The sequence below is a fragment of the Hetaerina americana genome, unplaced genomic scaffold (genome assembly GCF_022747635.1).
Source record: "Hetaerina americana unplaced genomic scaffold, ioHetAmer1.1.p SCAF_1, whole genome shotgun sequence".
Taxonomy (NCBI): Eukaryota; Metazoa; Arthropoda; class Insecta; order Odonata; family Calopterygidae; genus Hetaerina; species Hetaerina americana.
In genome coordinates this window covers 41,244,953-41,265,734 of record NW_027286069.1, presented here as the reverse complement: position 1 = coordinate 41,265,734, position 20,782 = coordinate 41,244,953, and the positions used below count along the sequence as shown (strand labels likewise).

The window sequence follows — 20,782 nt, the reverse complement described above, 5'->3', positions numbered from 1 at the left end:
TTATTTACTGTATATTCATTATTTAGAACAACATTATCTTTATTATATATTATAACATTATATTTATTATTACATTAAATTTATTTATTTAAAAATCGAAATTAAGTAAAATTTTATCAACAAAAAAGTTGTAATGAAAATAATTTCATTTAAAAAAAGAAGTAAGGGAAGCTTTACTCGGTAGTCATCTAATTAGACTATTGTTAAATAATCTCTTGTTTGCAGTAAATTCATTAAACAATCTTTTTTTTTCGATTTTTAGTAACTAAAACTGCAAAGGAAATCGAATTGTGGTGCCAAAAGGTCACTGGCATCCTACTCTGAATTCTAAATTTCGCACTTCTGAGGTCTTCATTCTGAATTCACATTTTATGTGTTCCAACGCTATACTCATAAGATTATTTCATGTGGCCAATGAGATGCCAAATTGGAAGACGTTTTGCTAAATCGCAGATGATAAAATGCTGAGCCAATATATATGGATGATGCTCACATGGCGTTCTCCCCGTTTTTCAGTCACCGAAATTCTTTGCTCGGTGACCGATGTGTGTGAAGTGGTCGTCGATGACTGCTGCTGCTGCATCACGGATGTGCTCTGGGATTTGGCTAAGGCAACGCTCTTGACAGCGGCCGCTGCCGCCTTTGCGGCTTCCTCTGCTTCCAGCTTGGTCCAAGTGTTCCGTCGGATTAATACGGGCCTCTCTCCATCTTCAACACGGTATTCACTTCCAGTTGTTGTCTCTCCTGCAGGAAAGGATGAGCTGATTTACAAAATTCTTAATGGTCATATAAGTTCGTGGAACGGTTTACTGGAAAAGGAAAGATTAAGAACAAATAGATATGATTAAAATGAAGTTCAGCCGTTTATCTCAATCACTTATAAAGGGGTAATGGTGCTTCTTGATCACGATGTTACAATATTTATATTTGTTATAATATTTTGCTAGAGATATTTGAATGCCCATATGAATTAAATTTTGATTGTAAGATTAAATCTTACCCTCAAATAAGTATTGATTCAGTTATGAGTCAGTGTTATTACATCATTTATTTGATCAATAAGTATAGAATTTCATTCCATTCACTTTTATAAGGTGCAATAAAATCATGGTGTCTTTATCTACTCAAGTATGCACGTGAAATTCAGTTAATTACATAAGTAATTCCTCAAACACGGTCACACTCATTCTTTAGTACGGCATTTGCATACTAAAAGTGCACTAGTGCAATGCTGTGGAAAAACACAATGACACTTCCATTTTTGTGTGGTAAAATTTCTTACACAAGTTGTTTTTATTTATTAATAGTACTACTAAAATACTTTAATTGATTTACTCACATTAATTTGTTATCCAGATTACGCTTGTGGCGTTATTATCTTCTTTACATCTTATAATGCGATTCATCATTATTCATTTGGTGATATACCATATTATAAAAATGTTTAAAGGTTTTGAAGGGTTAACTTGAAGTACTGGCAAACAGATGGAGCTCTCAGAGTTAATTCATAGGAGAAATTGTTGTTCAACTTAAGGGTCCTCGGCAGATAAGTCCTATGAGCCACAGCTGTCGTCCACAGGGCTAAATATAAATTGCCACACATTTAGCCCAATGGAGCCCGTTAATTCTTTTTGTATATTTACTCCTACTTCTGCCGCAACTTGCTACTAATTTCTCAGGGAAATGATCAACGGCAACATTAGTAATGCGTAGACACTGATTAGTAACCTAACCATAAGGATTTAGGTAAAACCTCCAAGCAAATGAAACATCATGGGGCACAACTATGGTCTTCACGCCTGTTGAAGTGTTAACATACTAAAATCAATTATCATTACTCATTGAAACTTGTTTAATTTTCACTGGTTATGGAAGGAAAATTTTAATGAGTTTATGAATTGCGATGAACTGTCTCTGTTATTATAGAAGGAATCCTGTCTTACATATGCTTTCCCATAGAGAAATTCCTAATTGTGTTAAATGAAGGGGGCTAAAAGAATGCTCGAGGACAAAATAAAAACGGAAGATATAACTAAAGGTAGAAATTTATTCGAATTTTTATGATAAACAATAAAATGTTCGCATTATTTCAAGCTGCACTTTCCGGTGTCTTCTAAATAAAGGATACATTATCGCGGTAAATACATAGTCAGATTTCAGGATAGTTTGTGACGGGTTATGCGCGGAAATATTGGCATGTGGAATTTTTTAAATACATTTTTGCTATATTATTTAGAGAAAAGAAGGCGTGAGTTCTGTCATGGTCAAGTTACCGGAGTCCACTATGAATTCCTGAGACTCCTTTAATGGGGATTGAGGCATCCTCGTTGGACGTCCCTTGGCTCCATTTTGGATTGGATGCCACCTGAACTCACCGTGGAAATCCCCGCCGACTTTGAGCTGGTCCTCATGCCTCTTGATGACTGCCCTCTCGCCCCTCGTGGCCGTGTACTCCACCCTCCTCTGCCCTTCGAACGCCCCTTCCATCTTCAAATGGTCCTCGTGCCTCTTGATCTCAGCCCTCTCGCCCCTGACCGCCGTGAACTCCTCTCTTCTCCTTCCTTCGAACGCCCCTTCCATCTTCAAATGGTCCTCGTGCCTCTTGACCTCCGCCCTCTCGCCCCTGACTGCGGTGAACTCGTCCCGCCGGCGACCTTCGAACGTTCCTTCCGGTCGGAGGTTGTCCTCGTGCCTGGGGACTGTGGCCCTTTCGCCCCTCGTCGCCCACTCCTCCCTTCGCCGCCCCTGGAATTCGCCTTCCGGGTGGAGGTGATCCTCATACTTGAACCTTAATAGAGCGGAAGAGAAAGAATAAGGGAAACCAGTTTAAATTTTATGATTCGACTATGCTGGATCGTGTACGCGTTTAGATTTTTGAAGGTAAAACAAAACCTCAGCGATATGCTTTCGGAGGGGAAAAATAAGTGCAAAACCGTGTTCATTCTACGTTAAGGTGAAATGAAAGCTTATGAAATGTGAATATGAAACATGAATGCGCAACAAGTAGCGGTGCTTGATCAATTTAGTTTATATTCAAACATAGAAAATTGCCAGTAATATATTGATGGCACATGCCTTTTACGAATAGATTTTCTTCTATTTTTTATAAGTTTTTCCTTCTCTGTTTTATAAGTAATACGACTTTTTTGTTGAATGTATTAAAAATATTTAATTAATTCAATTAATTTCAATATTTAAATTTCTAGTAAAATTGATTATGGGTTCATTTAAGTATTTAACTTATTTTTAAGTTCAGGTCATTCTTTATTTGAAAAAATATTTTAAAAAGAAGGCACGCTTTTGAGCTCGTATGAAATTTTAAAGTTGGCAAGGTAAACACGAGAAGTTAGAAGACATGAAAAAAATGAGGCACAATTAGGACCATGGCGATAAGAATCAGATCAGATTAAACCATGGGAAAGCAATTTAAATCGAAACGAATTAATTATATTACCTTGTGAAGTCCAGTTTCTGTTTATTAAGGCTCTCGAAATAGTATTTTATCAAATGCACACGAAAGAGTAAACTATGAACGCCATAATCGTTTTAAAAAGGTAAATTAAAGGAAATGAACATTCTGAAACAATATTGAGTTCTTTCCATGTGATAGACAATATAATCAGGGATTAACTTTCTAAAGAGGAACAGAAAAACATTTTTTTGAAGAAATAGACATTCCTTTTGTTGAATGAAATTTGCCGTCGGTTTTTTCCTGTTTTTTTTTGTTTTTCAAGCAGTAATTTTGAAAGCTTTGTTAATCGATTTCCTATTATTTTCAGTTAAGATGATATTTAAGTACTAGATATTCTTGGTGAGTGCTGATTATCATCATAACCAAATACATATTATAAGTCTTCCTGAGAAGCTGAAGATCATTGGCTCCAAACGTTTTTCTATGTGTGCGTCTGAAATATCAACCTCAGGTCCTAGGTCATCGTACAAAATGAGAAATGTTCATTCTTAATCAAAATCATTACTATATTGATGGACCCAAAAGAAAGTTATTTGTTTTTTCTTGAAGAAAAATCATGATCCGAATAAAATACGTGGTCACAGTGCTACTCCTGACAACAAAGTATTTCGGATTGATAGCCGTATCAATGCCACCACAAACGAGAGTACACTTATTTCATGTTTCAAAAGCATTATTTGCTTAGTTTAGAAGTGCGCCTTAGGTTCATTGCCGTGCATACGCAAAACGAATTTGAATAAATAAGTCTTCCTGAGAAGCTGAAGATCATTGGCTCCAAACGTTTTTCTATGTGTGCGTCTGAAATATCAACCTCAGGTCCTAGGTCATCGAAGAATTACAGGAACTGAAAATTTGTTTCCCTAATCAATACTCCCGTATATTTTCAGCCTAATACGTAATGATAAAAAATAAAGCTCAAAATGATTTGTACAGGTATACATACCTCTTTTGTCTTTCTGCATGTTTTTCGTCGTAGTCAGCCTTGTAGGCTGATGTCGTCTCTATATGCCCCTCCAGCGGTTTTAATGAGGATCCTAGAGGACTCACTGGGCGCGCTCTCTCGGATAAAGGAAGTGGCACGTAGTATGTCCTGTAGCAAAGGAACATTACAGTTAAGTTTCAGCAGAGCTTGACAAGCAACCTGCCTAATGCCTCCAGCTCTTCGGCTATTGTTCAATATTATCTTTCGCGGGTGGAAAACTGGGGTTCAATTATTTTAATACGACAGTAGAAACAGAAAAACTGAAACAGTTTGATTATTGCAGATGAAATTTGGTAGCATTTTCAGATGGCTTGAGCAACCTTAGATTCGAAGAACGTAAAAATACGAGATTAAACAGATTTAATGACATGCATGATTTTTTGACATTTGTAAATTAACAAAATACATGCCAAAATTGAACTTCTGTGGAATTATCATCATAAAAATTTTCTCTCGTGATGTTGTGTGTCAAATTGAACCCGTTACCGCATAGCTCAAAGTTTTGGTCTTCAACCTTTTCGGGATGGGATAATTATATATATATATATATATATATATATATATATATATAATTTTATATATATATATATATACATATATTCACTAACAGATATCTTATGGCCAGCCTCCTTTCTTAATCATGCTACGAATCCAATAAGTCTCTTACTTCCATTTCCCCTAAACCGATGAGTAAATTTGCAGATACTTAATTTATTTCAACTGCACCGATCGCCTCTATTACCTATGGAGATTCGTCTATTCAAGGACCGAAGGCATCGTTGTGCATGTCAAATTCCCAGCCTATTCCCTGCCTGTAAGCGTCCTGGCATTTATCGCAAATTTCATTCATGGATAATTTCCACAATAAGGGGAGCCACTTTCAAATACCATCATAGATTTCCTATCTTCATTTATGGTTGGCGGCGATTTCTTTTCTTACGTGCGGAACATACTTTCAGTCTCTGAAATTTCTCTATATCATTGTGTTATTCATCCTCTTCGTTCCTACCCCCATTAGTTTATCGATATAGTCTGTCATTTGCTTTTCTGCGCTTTTACCGCACGACTTCATTCCCACATTTTTCTGTTTCCTTTTCCCTCAAATATTCCTTATCTTCTCTCCTATGCTTAATGGGTTCCTAATTCTTGTCAATTTCACCTTTCTTGTTATTTTCTTTTCTAATGCCGTTTTTAACAAGTTACCTCTATTATTAACCTTATTCTTACAAAGAATTTTATTAATTGGCATCTTGTTATTCCTTTTTCGCTATTTTAAAAGCATTCATACAACACGTTAACTATCCTAAAGCTGTAACTGACACATACTTATTATTATCGCCCAGAATTTTTCCCACTTACCTATGCATGTGTTGCTGTTTGAACTTGTGTTATATAATATTTAGTCTGGCCTCCAGCAATATTTGATTGTTTTATTACTTCGGTCATTCTTTGTTAGGCCATTAATGATATTTCCATGCTTCGATTCTGTGATTTCCATTGTTTACCGATGGGTTATAATGCCTCATTAATATCAGGCGATTGCTAATAGTATCAATTGCAAATTTTTCTTCTAGTTGATCATATATGGCCCACTTCTTCCTTTTTATGACATTTTTATAGCAGGCACATCCAGATAACAACTACATTTGCCGAAGCTGCTTTTGTCTAATAATGCGTATTTTATCTGTCTAATAATGCGTATCTCTTGCTCTTCATTCAATCAATTAATTCTTAAGCAACCCGCTCCTAAATTTTCTCAAACGGCTTCTCAAGGTTACTCATGCTGACTCTTCTCTAGCTCCATAAATTATTCTGGAGCTTATGGAGTGTATCATGGAAATTCTCAACTTTTCCATTTAATTCAATAGAATGATGTCATAGTTCCCATGTGGATTCATGCCACCCTAGGAAAATTTGTATGGAAAAGGAACAGTTACGTGAAAAACTTCGTACTTTCAATGGAAATTACTCCCAGGAAATATATAGGTAGACCTAATAAAAATAAACGATCTATGAATAGTTTATTATATTAGTATATGCAGGTCGCTCAAAACGAATTTCACCAATTTTCCCACCAGTGAATGAAGCATATTTTACCATTAGATTACATGCAAAAAATTACGAAGAAACCGACGAGAATGTAAACAGGTACGGTAGTAGTACCGTATTTATATAGGGCAGAGGATAATGAGATACATTTAATATAAATTACAAATCCTTCTGGCCTTCCTAACCTTTAATCTATCCCGCATGAGTGGCTCTATTGTCATTTTTCTTGCAGTGATCATAGGTACAAGCCATACGCTTCAAGGTTATTTAGGAGGGATAAAGGGTGAATCGTTTACATATTTGGAAGAACAACCGCATCCTTTTTTTTCAAAATTAGATCGAGACCTGTTTTATGTAGTCAGAACCCTTTTCGTATGACGCTCATGAATTGGGAAACAAACACTGTTTCGCAAATTTAAAATACAAAATAAGAAAGGAAGTGTGGGGTTCCAATCTTCTTACTGAATATGAGTTTTTTGTTACCCCCGGAAACAATTCATTTGGATGTGAATGATTTTCCAACTACATGATTCAGTTATGACGCTGAACAATGCGAGACAGACAGGCACATGCATCCGCGGACAGGTTTAGGACCGTTTACCTCCGTAATCGCGTAGGGGCAAAACTTACCGCGTGGTTGTGGTTGAAGCATCCAGGTCCCCCTCTGTGTGAAGATGGGTCTCCAGGCGCTGAAGTCGTGGTCTCTGGATTTCCTCCGGGGAGTATGCCACAAACGTTGCATGAGTAGAGGTGACAGCCGATGCAGGGCCGCCCTCCGTTGGGATGATGTCGTACGGAGGGGCGCTCCCTTGGAGTAACTGGTCCTGCTGGCGATGGACGCAGAAGTGGCGCCTGCGAAATGGACGAGAACACGAATGAGTAAATCGCTCTGTGCCCCGTTGGGAGAAGCAAAGGGCAAGGGAAAAGGTAGACTCTTCAATGCTATGCCCAAAATGGTCAAATATTCCTTGGATTCAAAACTTTCCTCCGTCTTCGTTGAAAGCTCAACGTTGATGATCAATATATCAAAGAAAAAACGGCAAAATATCGTTTTGCCTAATTGAAAAGAGATGTTGAATTCCTTGGTATTTTACCAGGTATGTGTAGAAGACGTGATTTCCTTTTGGATATTCAAAAGCTTTGAGAAACTTTTATTCGAAATTTTTCGTGGTTTCAAGTGTAGAAGACGTGATTTCCTTTGGGATATTCAAAAGCTTTGAGAAACCTTTATTCGAAATTTTTCGTGGAATACCCCTTTTCTTGCGTATTGGCTCCACGGATTTTTACCTGTTACGCAACTTAAAATATTTAGGTCTATATAGAATCCTGGCTGCGTTTGACAGACGTTCTCAGATAGCTTTTGAAAGAATAATTTTGTAATTGAAAAAATGGCACTGAGCGCGTTTAAACACGAAAACCCGCCAAACGGGGTAATCATTCATATGAGTGTAGGTATAGGGAGAATAGAAATACACTTGAGGATGAACAAAAGGCTAGTGGGGAAGGTCAAAGTGTGTGAATTCCAAGCAGATAAAAGTCTCCTTCATAGGGATTTGAACTACAAACCTTCGAGTCGCCTGGCCGATGTTCTACCAATTTAGCTATCGAGGAAACGTACATACCAGTGAAATCCGTGGGGTTATATGTACTCTTGTATCTCTTGAGCGTAGAGACACATCGTTCACATGTTTATGGTTTATACGAAGGTAATCCTAGAAGTACCCGACCCGACAAAGAAAACACAAACATATTGGGAAAAAAATTATTTATTTTTCAACATAATCTTATTTCAGCTCTATACACTTTTCCCAGTGATGTTCAATAAGTTCGATACCCTTTTTATAGTCCAAGTTTGCGAACAGAAAATAATCCAAGGGGGCTAAATCTGGCAAATAGGGTGCATAAGGTGGTTAGTCAAACTTCAATTCATGAATTTTGGCCATTGCAATAACGGATGTGTGAGCTGGTGCATTGTCTTGATGATACAACACTTTCTTCTTCGCCAGATGCGGCCGCTTTTGCTTGATTTATTCGCTCAAACGTTGCAATAAGTTCGCATATTACTCGCCGTTGATAGATTTCCTTTTGCAAGATAGTCAATGGAAGTTATCCGACGCGCATCCTAAAAAACCGACACCATGACCTTGCCTGCAGATGTGTCTTGCCTTTGCCTTCTGTAGAGACAGTTCCCCTTTTGAATCCATTGTTCTTTTGTCGCGGGTGTGAAGCAATGGACCCATGTTTCATCCATGGTTATGAAAGAGTGCAAAAGTTCTGCTTTGTTGCTGTGAAACTTTGCTAAACACTCAATTGAAACATTTTCACGACACTGGTTTGGCTCGAGTGGGAGAAACGCGGCACCCATCTTGCACATAGCTTTTTCATGTCCAAATTTTCAGTTGATATGCAATGTACCCCACTTTTTGAAATGCCTACTATGTCTGCTAGCTTGTACACTTTCGGTCGAAAATCATCCAGTATCACTTTGTGGATTTTCTTCACTGTCTCTGGAGTCGTCACCTCATTTGGTCGACCAATGCGATGCTCGTCTTGACAGCTCGTACGGCCTCGTTTAAACTCTGCTACCCAATATTTTACTGTTGTAAACGAAGGAGCAGACTCACCCAGAGTAGAATCTAGTTCAGCTTTCATATTGGTCTGGCAGAGGCCTTTCAAATAAAAGTATTGTATCACATAAGAAGACCAATTTTCTCCATTTTCACAAATTCACTAAAAACGTTCACTATTGATGGCTGCCAAACAAATACTAAACAACGTAGCGTCTTCTAACTTGAAATATATGCTTTATATATTACATAATTTCTAATACTAATACTAAATAAGTGATATTTTTTAAACAGCTACCGATATCTCTAGGTCAGGCCGGGTACTTTAGGGGCCAGGCCTGTACTTTGATGAATTTTGAGTCAATGTAGTAATATCTGAAATAAATCTATTTTTTCGAAAATTTTCCCGATAATTTTTATATACGTGTGCATATGTATGCATGCATGTATATTTTCAGAGTGCGTTCCAAAAGTAATGCAATTAAATTTCCAGCGCCGCTTCTATTGGTCGAAGTGGAATCGAACCACTTGGAGTAGGCGGAGGGGGGGCTTTGTCGAAAAACCGGTCTCAGTGCTCTCCAATCTCTGGAAGTGGCAGGGGCACCTTGTCACGAAAGACCAACCGAGCGGAAATTTCAAGTGAACTTTTGCAACGTTTTGAAAATGAACCTGATTTCCATACTAAAAAGAAAGACTCGTACTTTTCCACAGATTTTATTATACGGTACATCTATATAAAATCTGGGGAAAAGTACGAGTCTTTCTTTTTAGTATGGATATTAAATACTTCCACGGAGTGAAGCCTGAAACAATAGATTTTATGAACCTGATTATTTGGACAACGTCGTCACTGGTGATGAAACCTGGTTTTTTAATACAACCCAAAAACAAAACGCCAAAGCTGTGAGTGGTACACTGACTCAAAAATGCAAGAATGAGCAAATCATAAGTGAAAACAATGCTCACTGCCTTTTTCGACAGCAAAGGAGTGGTCCATAAGGAGTTTGTTCCTCAAGGACCGACAGTTAACGCTGCCTACTGCGTATATGTGCAGGAAAGACTCCGAAAAATGGTCATCAGGACGAGAAAAGACATCTCCGCTACCTGGAAACTCCATCACGACAACGCGCCTTGCCACAACGCGCAACGAGTCTGCGAGTTCCAGTTTAAACACTAGGGGCCAACGCTGCCCCACCCCTCTATAGTCCTGACGTCACCCCAGCAGACTTTTTTTTTCTTCCCTCAGATTAAGGCAGCCCTGAAAGGAACCCGTTTTTCGTCCATAGGAGAGATCCAATCTGCCATGACGAAGACCTTGCGAAAGGTCCCCGAAGACTCCTTCCAGGGCGCGTACTGGCATAGCAAAGTTGCTGGAAAAAATGTGTAGAGGCCTAAAGGCAGTACTTTGAAGAATTTCAAATGTTTATGCAAATCTGTTCAATAAATTACTTTAAAAAATTGCAATACTTTTGGAACGCACCCAGAATAAATAAAGAAATATATATATAGTGCATGATTATTTGTGTGTGTGTTTTGCTATGACTTGAAATTAATCAGGAGAGAATTTATTTTAAGGTCAAAATTAATATATAAATGCCTAGAATTAATGGTAAAAAATATCAACTGAATACTTTAAAACAATGAACGCTCCCAGTCCATCATAACTAATGTATACCACATAAGCTCAATCAAAAAAGATTTTATAGGCTTTAATCTGTTTCTATGAACAAATATTTTTAGTAATCTTGAAATCGGCTTGCTTGTATTCATGACTGGGATTAGTTCTGAGTCCTTCCACACAACAGAGGGACTGAAGAGGCAGAGGGTTTTAATGGGCCTCTGCGAATGCTTGGTCTTCGACCTCCTTTTAGCCTCAATTTCGAGGGTCAGTCGGTCACGTAATACATTCACTAAATCATGATCCAATTTTGGCGTTGGTTTGACTTGTGCTGATCCTGTGACCCACAAAATGATGTAAGTTAATTTAGCATATAGTATATTTAATATTGCATATTTATCAAGGATTTTTAATTCGATCTCTAACAATTCATCATTCTTGGGGGTGGGGTTCATTTGTTAAAGCTGAGATCATCCAAGTTAAATAATTACATTTTATTGCTTTTATAAGTTTAGTGATGTAATTGAATGATTAAAAAGGTGTCGTTTACCATATTTTCGACAGAACTAATTAGTGACACTCAATGTATGGGGAGTATTATTTGAATTTAAAAAACATAGGGTACTGGTCGGTTATTTCATAGATACTATCACCCAAACTGATAGAAATAGAGTAAAATAATTAAACGGGAATGCTATTTATCTCGTTATTGTTATTAAACGTTTTAGGTTTGATATTTTTTAGTCATTGGATTTTTGATAATTTGTTTTGCCTTTTATTTGTGTAAAATGGGTTTCGGTTTCGATAGCTTGTGTTGTTTTGGTGGGAGTTGTTTGAGTTACTAACTTTTTTTTGACTTATTAAAATTAATAAATCAATAAGTGATTGGAATACTTTAAAAAGAACTTGATAGACGCTCTATTTTATTGTTTTTACGAAAATTAAAAAAATAAATTTCACTCCATTGTGTTGAGAGGAATAAGAATAGAGTTAGTTTTCTATGATCATTACGAGTATGCATTAATTCTTTCACCTTTTACTCAACACTACCCATAATTATGAGAAATAGGTGAATAATGATTGCATGTGCATTAGTAATTTACAAATACATAAGAGATGACGATGAGGAAAAAAATGATGAAGTTTGCACTGAATCGCTAAATTTACCGGTACTAAACATTGTTCATATTTGTCAAATAAATTGAGGGCGATCATGAAAATGTACACACTGAATACCAGGAGTTTGAACTACGATGTATTTTCAAGCATCATAAAATTTAATTTAATATTCGCATTGACGTTGGCGATCGCGCCGTAAACCCTATCCTCCGCAATGGCAAACACATTGTTCACACCCTTGGTGGATATCTCTCTGCGGAATAGTGATAACAATTCTATCACGAATCTCTTCCTCTTTGAGGCGGGGAATAGCAGTCATTTTATCGGTCGTGCTTCCATCGTGACGCGGGGCCACAGGAGTAAGCCGTAACCTGCTCCCATTGCGTGCCGCCCGGCCCGCCGCACTTCTCGGGAAGAGTTCAAGGTGGAGTGCGCGGTAGCATCCCTTTCCCCACCACATCTCTCAACCCCCTTCCCCTTCCGCAAACCTCTTCTCTCCTCTGCACCGCTCCCCGTTCAGCCCCTTCCCCACTCTCCGAAAAGGAAAGAAAGAAAACACCAGCCTACCGTCGCCTTCGCCCCTCCCAACTTCCCTCCATCCTTCAAGATATCGCTTAAAAATAAACCTGAACACGCACGGCCGAAGACGAGGCAGTCGCTGATGGGATTCGAGTCCGAGGGTTTGAGACTTCGTTCCCTTTTTACCTCCTTACTTCCTCCCTTCCAACTTCCTCTCCCCAGGCGACCCAGAAAGCGGACTAGGACTTTCCCTATCTACGAGTTGGCTCCGTAATTTACAGAGCTCGTCTCGGGTTAGAGGCGGCGAGGTTCGCATCCGTTTAATGACAGCAAAAGCGTGAGGTTGTTTACATCAAAGGGGCAATTGTGGATCATTCTATATAGTGACCATCAGAAAAGACGTAGGTCCTCCTGCACTTCATATGCGAATTAACCATCCAATATTTTCTTTTCGCCGTTTCATTGATTCAACTTTCACTTAAAGGGGCACACGTATGATCATCAAAACACAAATTTCGAAGCAAAAACGTGTTCTGAATGAATATGTGTTAATGCGAATAACGGTTGATAAATATCTTAGAATAGATAATAAAACGTGGTTAAAGAGAGGCAAAAGGAAGTTAAAAGAAAAATAGTAATGTTGTTGAATGAGCTTTCCCAAATTCTCCATAACGAAGCAAGTGAACTCATATCATTCCCTCGATAAAACGTTCGGTGGGTGAAGCGGAACTGTTATTCTTTTTGAATATATCGAACTTGAGTTTAAAATATTTCGATTTTCCTCCGTTTATTGGATGAAAATAATTGTTCAATCCAAAAGTATTATTCCAATGATTGTCCAAAAGTAAGGGATAATGTGCATGAAAACAAATAAGCTAATTTGCCAAATTTTTGACGACAGCTATATGAGAATCATAATTATGATATGCTACACCCTTCTGCACCGTTGAAAGGATTTACTCCAATCAAATAGTGTAAACTATTCAGGTAATTAATTTGATCTCCGACTGACTTCTACAAATATACCAGGCACTAACAGAATCAAAGGCCTGATTAACAAGTAACAACAAGCCTAAAGTAAAAGTATACTATATTTTCGTCAGAATCGATCTTATTAACATTGATTTTTAAAATTCTTTTCACTCCAATCTAACATGAAAGAGAACCGTTATGTACGGTGAGGTTTCTTTGTTCCTAGAAATAACTCGGGATGATAAGAAAATAAATTGCTAGCGATGGAAGGTTCATTTATGACGGAAAGTGATGCAGGGGAAGATACAATCATTTATGCAACGGAATTCCCATAGCATTTGGATGTTGATTTTAAGGCGTCTAAGGAAAATTTGCCATTTAATTAAAAAATTCTACAAAGGTGGAATAAGAGTTTTTCCTCCACGAACAATTAAAATGTAGCCTTACTTGAAACCATTTATTTTTTACAACTTTAACATTTTTATCAGAGAAAGGATCCATTGAAGAATCAACGCAGGAATCAGCTTTTCTTATTTAGAATAAATGAGGGGTCATCTCTTCTGTTGCGAGCTCGAAAATATAATAAACCAAATAAAATTGGCTTCTCTGCGTTATCAACGCAGAATTATTTAATAATAAATTCACAGGTATTCTAACCAGAGTGAACAAAGACGAATATTAAATGTTTACTCAAGGTTGATTCTGTTCGCTATATTTGTTTACTTTTAGATCCAATTAACTATTTTATCGTCGTCCATTGCACTTTCTCATTAATGTTTTCGTAATCATGTAGCCAGCGGAGATTTTTAATAATGCATATGAATGCTGCTTCGATTTAGAGATTGAGTGAGAGGTGCTGGCGTTCCGCACAAAAAGAATCAACATATTTTGGACGTGTATTCTTATTTAAAAATCCCCGATAAGTATTTTGTAGCAAAGGCTTTCATGTTTTGGGTTTTTGATGTCGCAATATTCAGCAATCGTAAATATCGGTATTATATAGAGGTTTATGTACCACAAAGCCAACATTTGAAAATTGAAAAATTCTTACGGTGACGTATAACGTATTTATTTGCTTTCAATCGGACGTGCTTAATCTTGCATGCTGCAGTTTATTCTATTTCTTGATTATGTTTATTTTCTACATTTTAGAGGGGAAGTAAAATTACGTCATAGCGGTGCTCAGCTTCAAACTAAGACCGCCGGGTGAGGAAAACGGGAACTCTTCTCACCGTCTGAGGGTATTGTCCCATTACCTTGAATGTCGCAAAGCCACATTGAGCGAGAAATATGGGCCACAGCCGTAGAGATATTATGTGGAAGCAGAAATTCAATATTAGGCGAAAGGTGTGGTTACGGGCCGAAATGCCTTTATGCTGAAGTAATGTGAAGGGGAACGGCAAAATTTTTTCTGATATTTCAGTAATGCTCATAAAATATCTTTATGAACATTTCAGAAAGTTCATTTGATGTTTCTTTTCTCTTTAAAGATTTCTCAACCTTCGTACTTATTGCTTATATTTCATTTTCAGAGTTGTAGTGCTAAGCGCACTGCATTTATGGCATCATTAAGCTTCCACGCAGGCGCTTGCCAGCACTTTATCAGTGTGAGGAACACGGAATGAAGGGTGCTATTTCCTTCTAAAAAAACATTTGTTCAAGTACAACACGTTTTGTATAAAAGCGATATCTTTTCCCGATGGCTTCTCCATTCAATACTCCATGTCAACCGGATAATTTGCATACAAAAGCTCTGCGAACCAATATCCTTCACCGCTCCCATTTCTGAGAAATCATTTGCTTTGCAGAGCCATTTTTATTTTCCTTGGACCAGTAATCTCGAAAAGGAAATAGCTCATCGTCCTTTCTGTACCCTCAGTTATCGCTTCTCTACCCTCACTTTGCGTAGAAAGGATTTTTGACTTATTTTTTCTTGTACTTCCATTTCCTCAATTCCTCCACCTCACAGCATTTTATAACGTCAATAACCAACTTCGACCTTTCGTTTGAAAACCTCGAGGATACAATGACGGCGAAATCTCCGTGCCACAATAGACGAAAAATAAATGGATAATTTTTAAATTCACCCAATGAACTTTTATGTGGAAATTTCCATATTTCCCTCAAACTCTTTACTTTTTTTCTCTTTTTCCTGGACTCAATTTACTAGGTATTTTATTTCAGTGCCACGTGCGTTTACGATGGGTGGTTTTTTATTTTTAGGTACCATGGCCCTCTTTGTTCTCATCATTCCCTCACATCCTCCACCACCGAGGGAGACTTTTTTGGCCACGGAGAAGGCTTTTATGACCTCACGGAGAAGCAGGACTGGGAAATACAGCATTGAGGAAGTATGGGAATGCACGGTGAATGCAACTGAGGGCCCTTGTGCGATATGGGTGGTTTTAATCAAGGGGTTTCTAGGTTGTGGAGTGGGGGAGAGGCGGAAGGGCGATAAAAGGAATGAAAATTCCATTTGAAAATATATATCCAGAAAGTTTTCGTGGAAGTTTCCGTACGCCAAATTAATCCACTCCCGGGGGTGACATGAAAAAAACACTAAATGGATCCAGCTTCCGGAATCAGGGTAGTAGGCAGACACACACACGAAACAGAAGAGCATCGGAGAGAGCCATCGAAAATTTTAATTTGGAAGCACTCGCGAAAAATATGAGGGAGTCGTGGAAAAAAAAATGCGAGTGTTTCGACTTCCTGAAACGTTGCTTCAACGACAGTAAATGAAAACGGAAAGGGAGGAAGATTCCGAGGAGCCTGCGAAAATATACGGAAACATTTTTTTCGGCATCCAGTTAAGTATGTATTTTTTTTAAATCGCCCATTCACATCCCTCTTTTATGCTCAAAAAAGAATATAGTTCTCTCAAAAGGAGTGACTTTAAATGGTCTCATTTAATGTTTCCTATAGTTTAGTCCCTTTTTCTGCAAGGCGCCGGCGCTAACGTTTCTAATTACAGACCTCCCTTAATGCGCCCGTGGAGTCATCAACGCTCCCGTGCATCATCGCCGAGCCGAGTCGCGGGGCCGGGGCGCCGTGCCTGCGGTGCACTCACATGCCCCGTGACACACTCGCCTCGCCCCCGCCGTGCGCGAGGTCTCTCCATCCTCCCGAACACCTTTCCCCACCCCACCTTCTCCCTCTTTCCCGCTCACTCCTAGCACTTCCGCCTGCTCTATCGACTCCAAGGGCGCACGTACACGTATCGATCTATCCTCCGCCGTGAGGCGCCGCCACAGTCGCGCACCGCGGTAAAAGGGCATGAATCCGGCACCTGACTAGCCGAGTCCGCAATTGCGCTGTGTTCCGCTCCCCCCGCAGCACCCTCCCTAACCCTTCCACCCTTCTTTCCCTCGCTTCTCTCTCATACAAAACCCAGTTCTCATTCGTAATATTCTCGGAATGACCCAGTGAAAGTGCATCCTCTCGACTCTGGCGTTTAGGGGATCTCTCCTCCTCCATTCGCCTTCGCATGCCATTTTCCACACTCCTCGCGCTCCTTTGATTTCTTTCCGGTCTGCTCCTCTAGGGCAATTTCCACCGTCCACCCTTCGCCCGTCCGCGGCTCCTCCGCGGGATCATCCATCTCCACGACAGGAGAGGTGTACGTACTTGGTAGTGGGAGGGCGACAGGGGGGTATGCGGTATCACCCTCCTCTCTCTAATTGGCGTGCCATGCGGCAGAGAGTCCTGTTTCGTTTATTTTTCAGGCGGTACTCTTCAATTTTACCTTAAATTAGAGTTCGGAGCGCTTTTGTTCGTAGCTTTAAGGATGATGTGTGACCCCGTGGGAGATTTTTTAATGAACTTTATTTACCCATGTCCACCGTGCATTTAAGAATCAGTTAGTACATGCACACACTTGAGCGTGTTAGAACTTACAAAAACTGAAAGCAAGAAAACCGATATGCAATGAAATAGTGGACGATTGCGAGATGTGATTCGTTCGGAAAGCATTTAAAACAGTAATGCACCATTTTTTTAAATTTGGCCTCAAAACGTTACCTAGGAAAAACAATTAACAATTTTATCATCACGGTTAATGGAAAAGATGAAAACGTGCGCTTTATTTATTGTGTATAAGTTGAATATTTATTGTAGAATTTTATCATTATGGATGATACTTAAAAGAGCACATAGTCACAGAATAAAGTAATCCAAATATCAAGTTGAGTCAAATGCCAATTGGTATCAATCTCAATAAAAACTGAAATAATGCCGAAATATAAAGAAAATTCCTTTCTCGGACAAGTATCGTTACAGTGTGCATGTACGTGGGGAATCCTTCGAGCTTTCATTTTCTCTTGCATCAATATAATAACGCGTGAAAAATTTATCTGCGGGATTGAGTGAAGTATAAGGAAAACACAAGCGGTTATATTTATAATTCACGAATTTAAAATTGCTGGAAATGCTACAATGTTTTTTGCTAAATGATAGAATATGACTATGATTTTGCTAAATGATAGAATTTTACAGCTGAAGTATATAGCATAGAACGTAACTGTTACGTCATTTCCTAAGTGCAATAATATATTAGTTAAAAATGAATTCTAATATGCGAATACTGGTGAATGATAATAACTCATTTTATTTAAATTTTGTTTTTTTTTCCAAGACAACTTATGATTTCAATCTAAGGTTTTTCTGTTAATATAGTGAGCGAAAATGTGTGAAGACGACAGTATCAAGAATGCTCTGTGTCAACGGAATTATGTATGGGCATCTAATTCTACAAAATGTATAATGCTTTGGCACATGAAAATAGGCAAGCCCAGGGTAAAATGCAGCCTTATTTAGTAGAGTATTTACTCTGTCTTCGTAAAAACTACAAGTGTGTGAAAAAAGCTTTTGTAGGCTTGATTGTTAAGGTGAACGTCCTTATTTTTCACATCCTGCGCTGCTAGACAACACACACAACAAATATGCTGGTGGGTTGCATATGCTAACAGGATACACATGAATGCGTTCGTTAGATTTCAAATGCCCTTCGTACGAAAACTTTCTGAAATCTGGACCAGGGTAGAACGTTTCAATAAAAGATAACAACCGAATACACTCAAATATTAAGAATAAATACAAACCATTAAAAAAAGAATAAAATAGCTGTTCTGTTGACATCGTAAATGCACCAATGAAGTCTTGTTTCTAAATTTACCCATTCATCCACTTTGTAAATAGGTCACGGTTATGTGTTGCGTGTGAATTATTTATGGATCTTTCGATCTTGGAAAAAGGTGAGGTGTTGAATTAAATCAATAGACAGAGGGTCTTGAGTTTGGGAAATAATCAATTCTTAAGGGTTTGGAGCCTTTTCCCTTCAAAGTAAGTACCTTTCTCAAGTTTTTAGGAGGACTATATTATAATTTTGCACGTCCAACATGTATTACACAAACCGACAGAAAGAAAAACCAAGCGTACAGAAAGTTGGAAATTGATTTATTTAACTTAAGTCATAGGTAAATTGGAAATCAGCGTCTTACGTAGATGTAGAAGTTTTGTACGGGCGATAACAGCGTCACATTGCACTATTTTCTATTTATATCGTAGATATCTAAAGTTCCCCTGCATATTTGTATAACTCCCTTGAAATTTGAGGAAAGTGGGCTAAATATATTGACCCCAAGAGACACAGTACGTAACTGGCGGTTTAAGTGTTACCCATATATTGGCAATGTAAAATAAAATTAAACCAAACTTTATATTTATCAAAATACAATTTTAATTTCAAAAATGGTTCGATTATAATGTCAAACGATTTTGGGAGGGAACTTATCACAAAGTTCATTAGAACTTGGTTCATGGCCAGGGGCACCAACAAGTGGGATTGACTTTGGGATTACTCTTAAGGTATGTATACCGCTAGGAAAAAAGTACATATGGTTCCTGAGAGGACTTTGCTCCAGGCATAATGAATTCCCTCCAATCAAGAATGAAAAAAGTAACATGGGATGCCATAATTTCCGAGTCAAATATGGATTTTTTTAATTAATCAATTGTTATTACAGTTAGTTATTTCAAAAATTAAGCTAAATTATACGCTACTTTCTACTTCAGTTAATCATTCCTTATCATTTAAGTTAACCGATGAATGCTTTTTTAATACATGTTCAGGATTAACTATTCCGAAAAAGTAGTCGTTTATATCTTAAATGCAAAAGGTTACCCGAAAATTTAACTCACCAGAAAGTATTGTGTTACAAAACAAACCCATTACTATCATTCAACTTTTACTTTGATTTTATCATAAATATTAATATTTAAAAAAAATTATATATTTCAATGCCTGTACTATTTAGTTTACAAAATGAATGTTTCATATATGTACACGTATATAGAGTATAGACATCGTTCAACTCGCGCGATTTGGATGGCATAATAAACACAAAATAAAAACAAGGAATATTGACGATTTGATGCAGATAATTTTGGATACTAATGCAACAGCATCTATAAGGTATGATGAAAAAAAATTTAATTACATTTTCCAATGAAATACTGGTGCCTAACAGGATTCTATTTCTTCGAGATTTCGTGAGGTTGCAAATACATTTATTATCGTGGAGAGCTCATGAATGTTTTATTAGCACACGCACAGGTTATAGGGTCCGGGAGTTAAAGGTAGGGTATCATTGCTAGGAATTATACCCTTCTAGGTTGTTATTGTTTAGAGCAACTAATCGATGTTTTGGAAACAAAATTCTATCAACAAAGATAAATCTATATAAAGATCATGTGGCCTTGCGATAATCAAGTCAATCAAAGAAGCAGGATATTACTTTTGACGGGAAAATAAACAACTCATTAATTCTCCTACATAAACTGGCATGGTATTCAGATTCCTAAAGGATGGATAAGATACCCAAAGTCTAAATATTACTCCTCAAAACTAAAGACAGTTGGCATACAGGTGTGAGTGCGGAATGACGACTCGCCAACATTTAGCGTTGACATCGACGAAAATACTCGCCGATAGCACGCAACCCTTAGAGCAGTCTAGACGGCCACGTACTCTTTTCTCTTCAAAAATCCATAAATTGCATTAATGAGACGATAGTTTACAATTAAAGCCCTTCATTCAGATGTTCAGCATGGCATAACATTAAGTATTCTGCATAAATTAATGCAAATTTTGTAATTCCTTCTCTCTGAAAGGGATAAGCATTAAGTATAGAGAGATACGAAACACCCACTAGATTCCAATCCAGAGAATTTTTGAATTGTGTTTTCAGGCAAAAAGTCGCATTGTTATCTTAACTCATCCGCAAATTATTTATTTATAGTTTCTAATATATCCAAAAAATTAAAGATATCTTTGTGTTAAAGTTATAATTAGGTAAACCTTGTCCAAAAAAGTCCTCTCTTTACAATATAAATAAATTCCGTATTTTTACAATAAAATTTAGCTGATTCAACGTGATTATAGTGTTACGGAGAATGTAGGGCAACGACAAATAGTTGATAGAATA

General features: G+C 37.8%; 1 protein-coding gene across 1 annotated transcript in view; it reads right to left on the bottom strand.

Moving 5' to 3' along the window:
- The window catches only part of Sdb (SAXO downstream of blistered), a 115,727-nt gene that overhangs the window by 15,204 nt on the left and 79,741 nt on the right, over window positions 1–20,782 (bottom strand). Inside the window, exons 2-5 of the mRNA XM_071588592.1 lie at window positions 7,134–7,355; window positions 4,416–4,562; window positions 2,376–2,788; window positions 494–744 (exon numbers count right to left, since the gene is read on the bottom strand). Of these exons, the coding sequence (XP_071444693.1) occupies window positions 494–744; window positions 2,376–2,788; window positions 4,416–4,562; window positions 7,134–7,355 (1,033 nt within the window). The remainder of the gene's footprint in view (window positions 1–493; window positions 745–2,375; window positions 2,789–4,415; window positions 4,563–7,133; window positions 7,356–20,782) is intronic.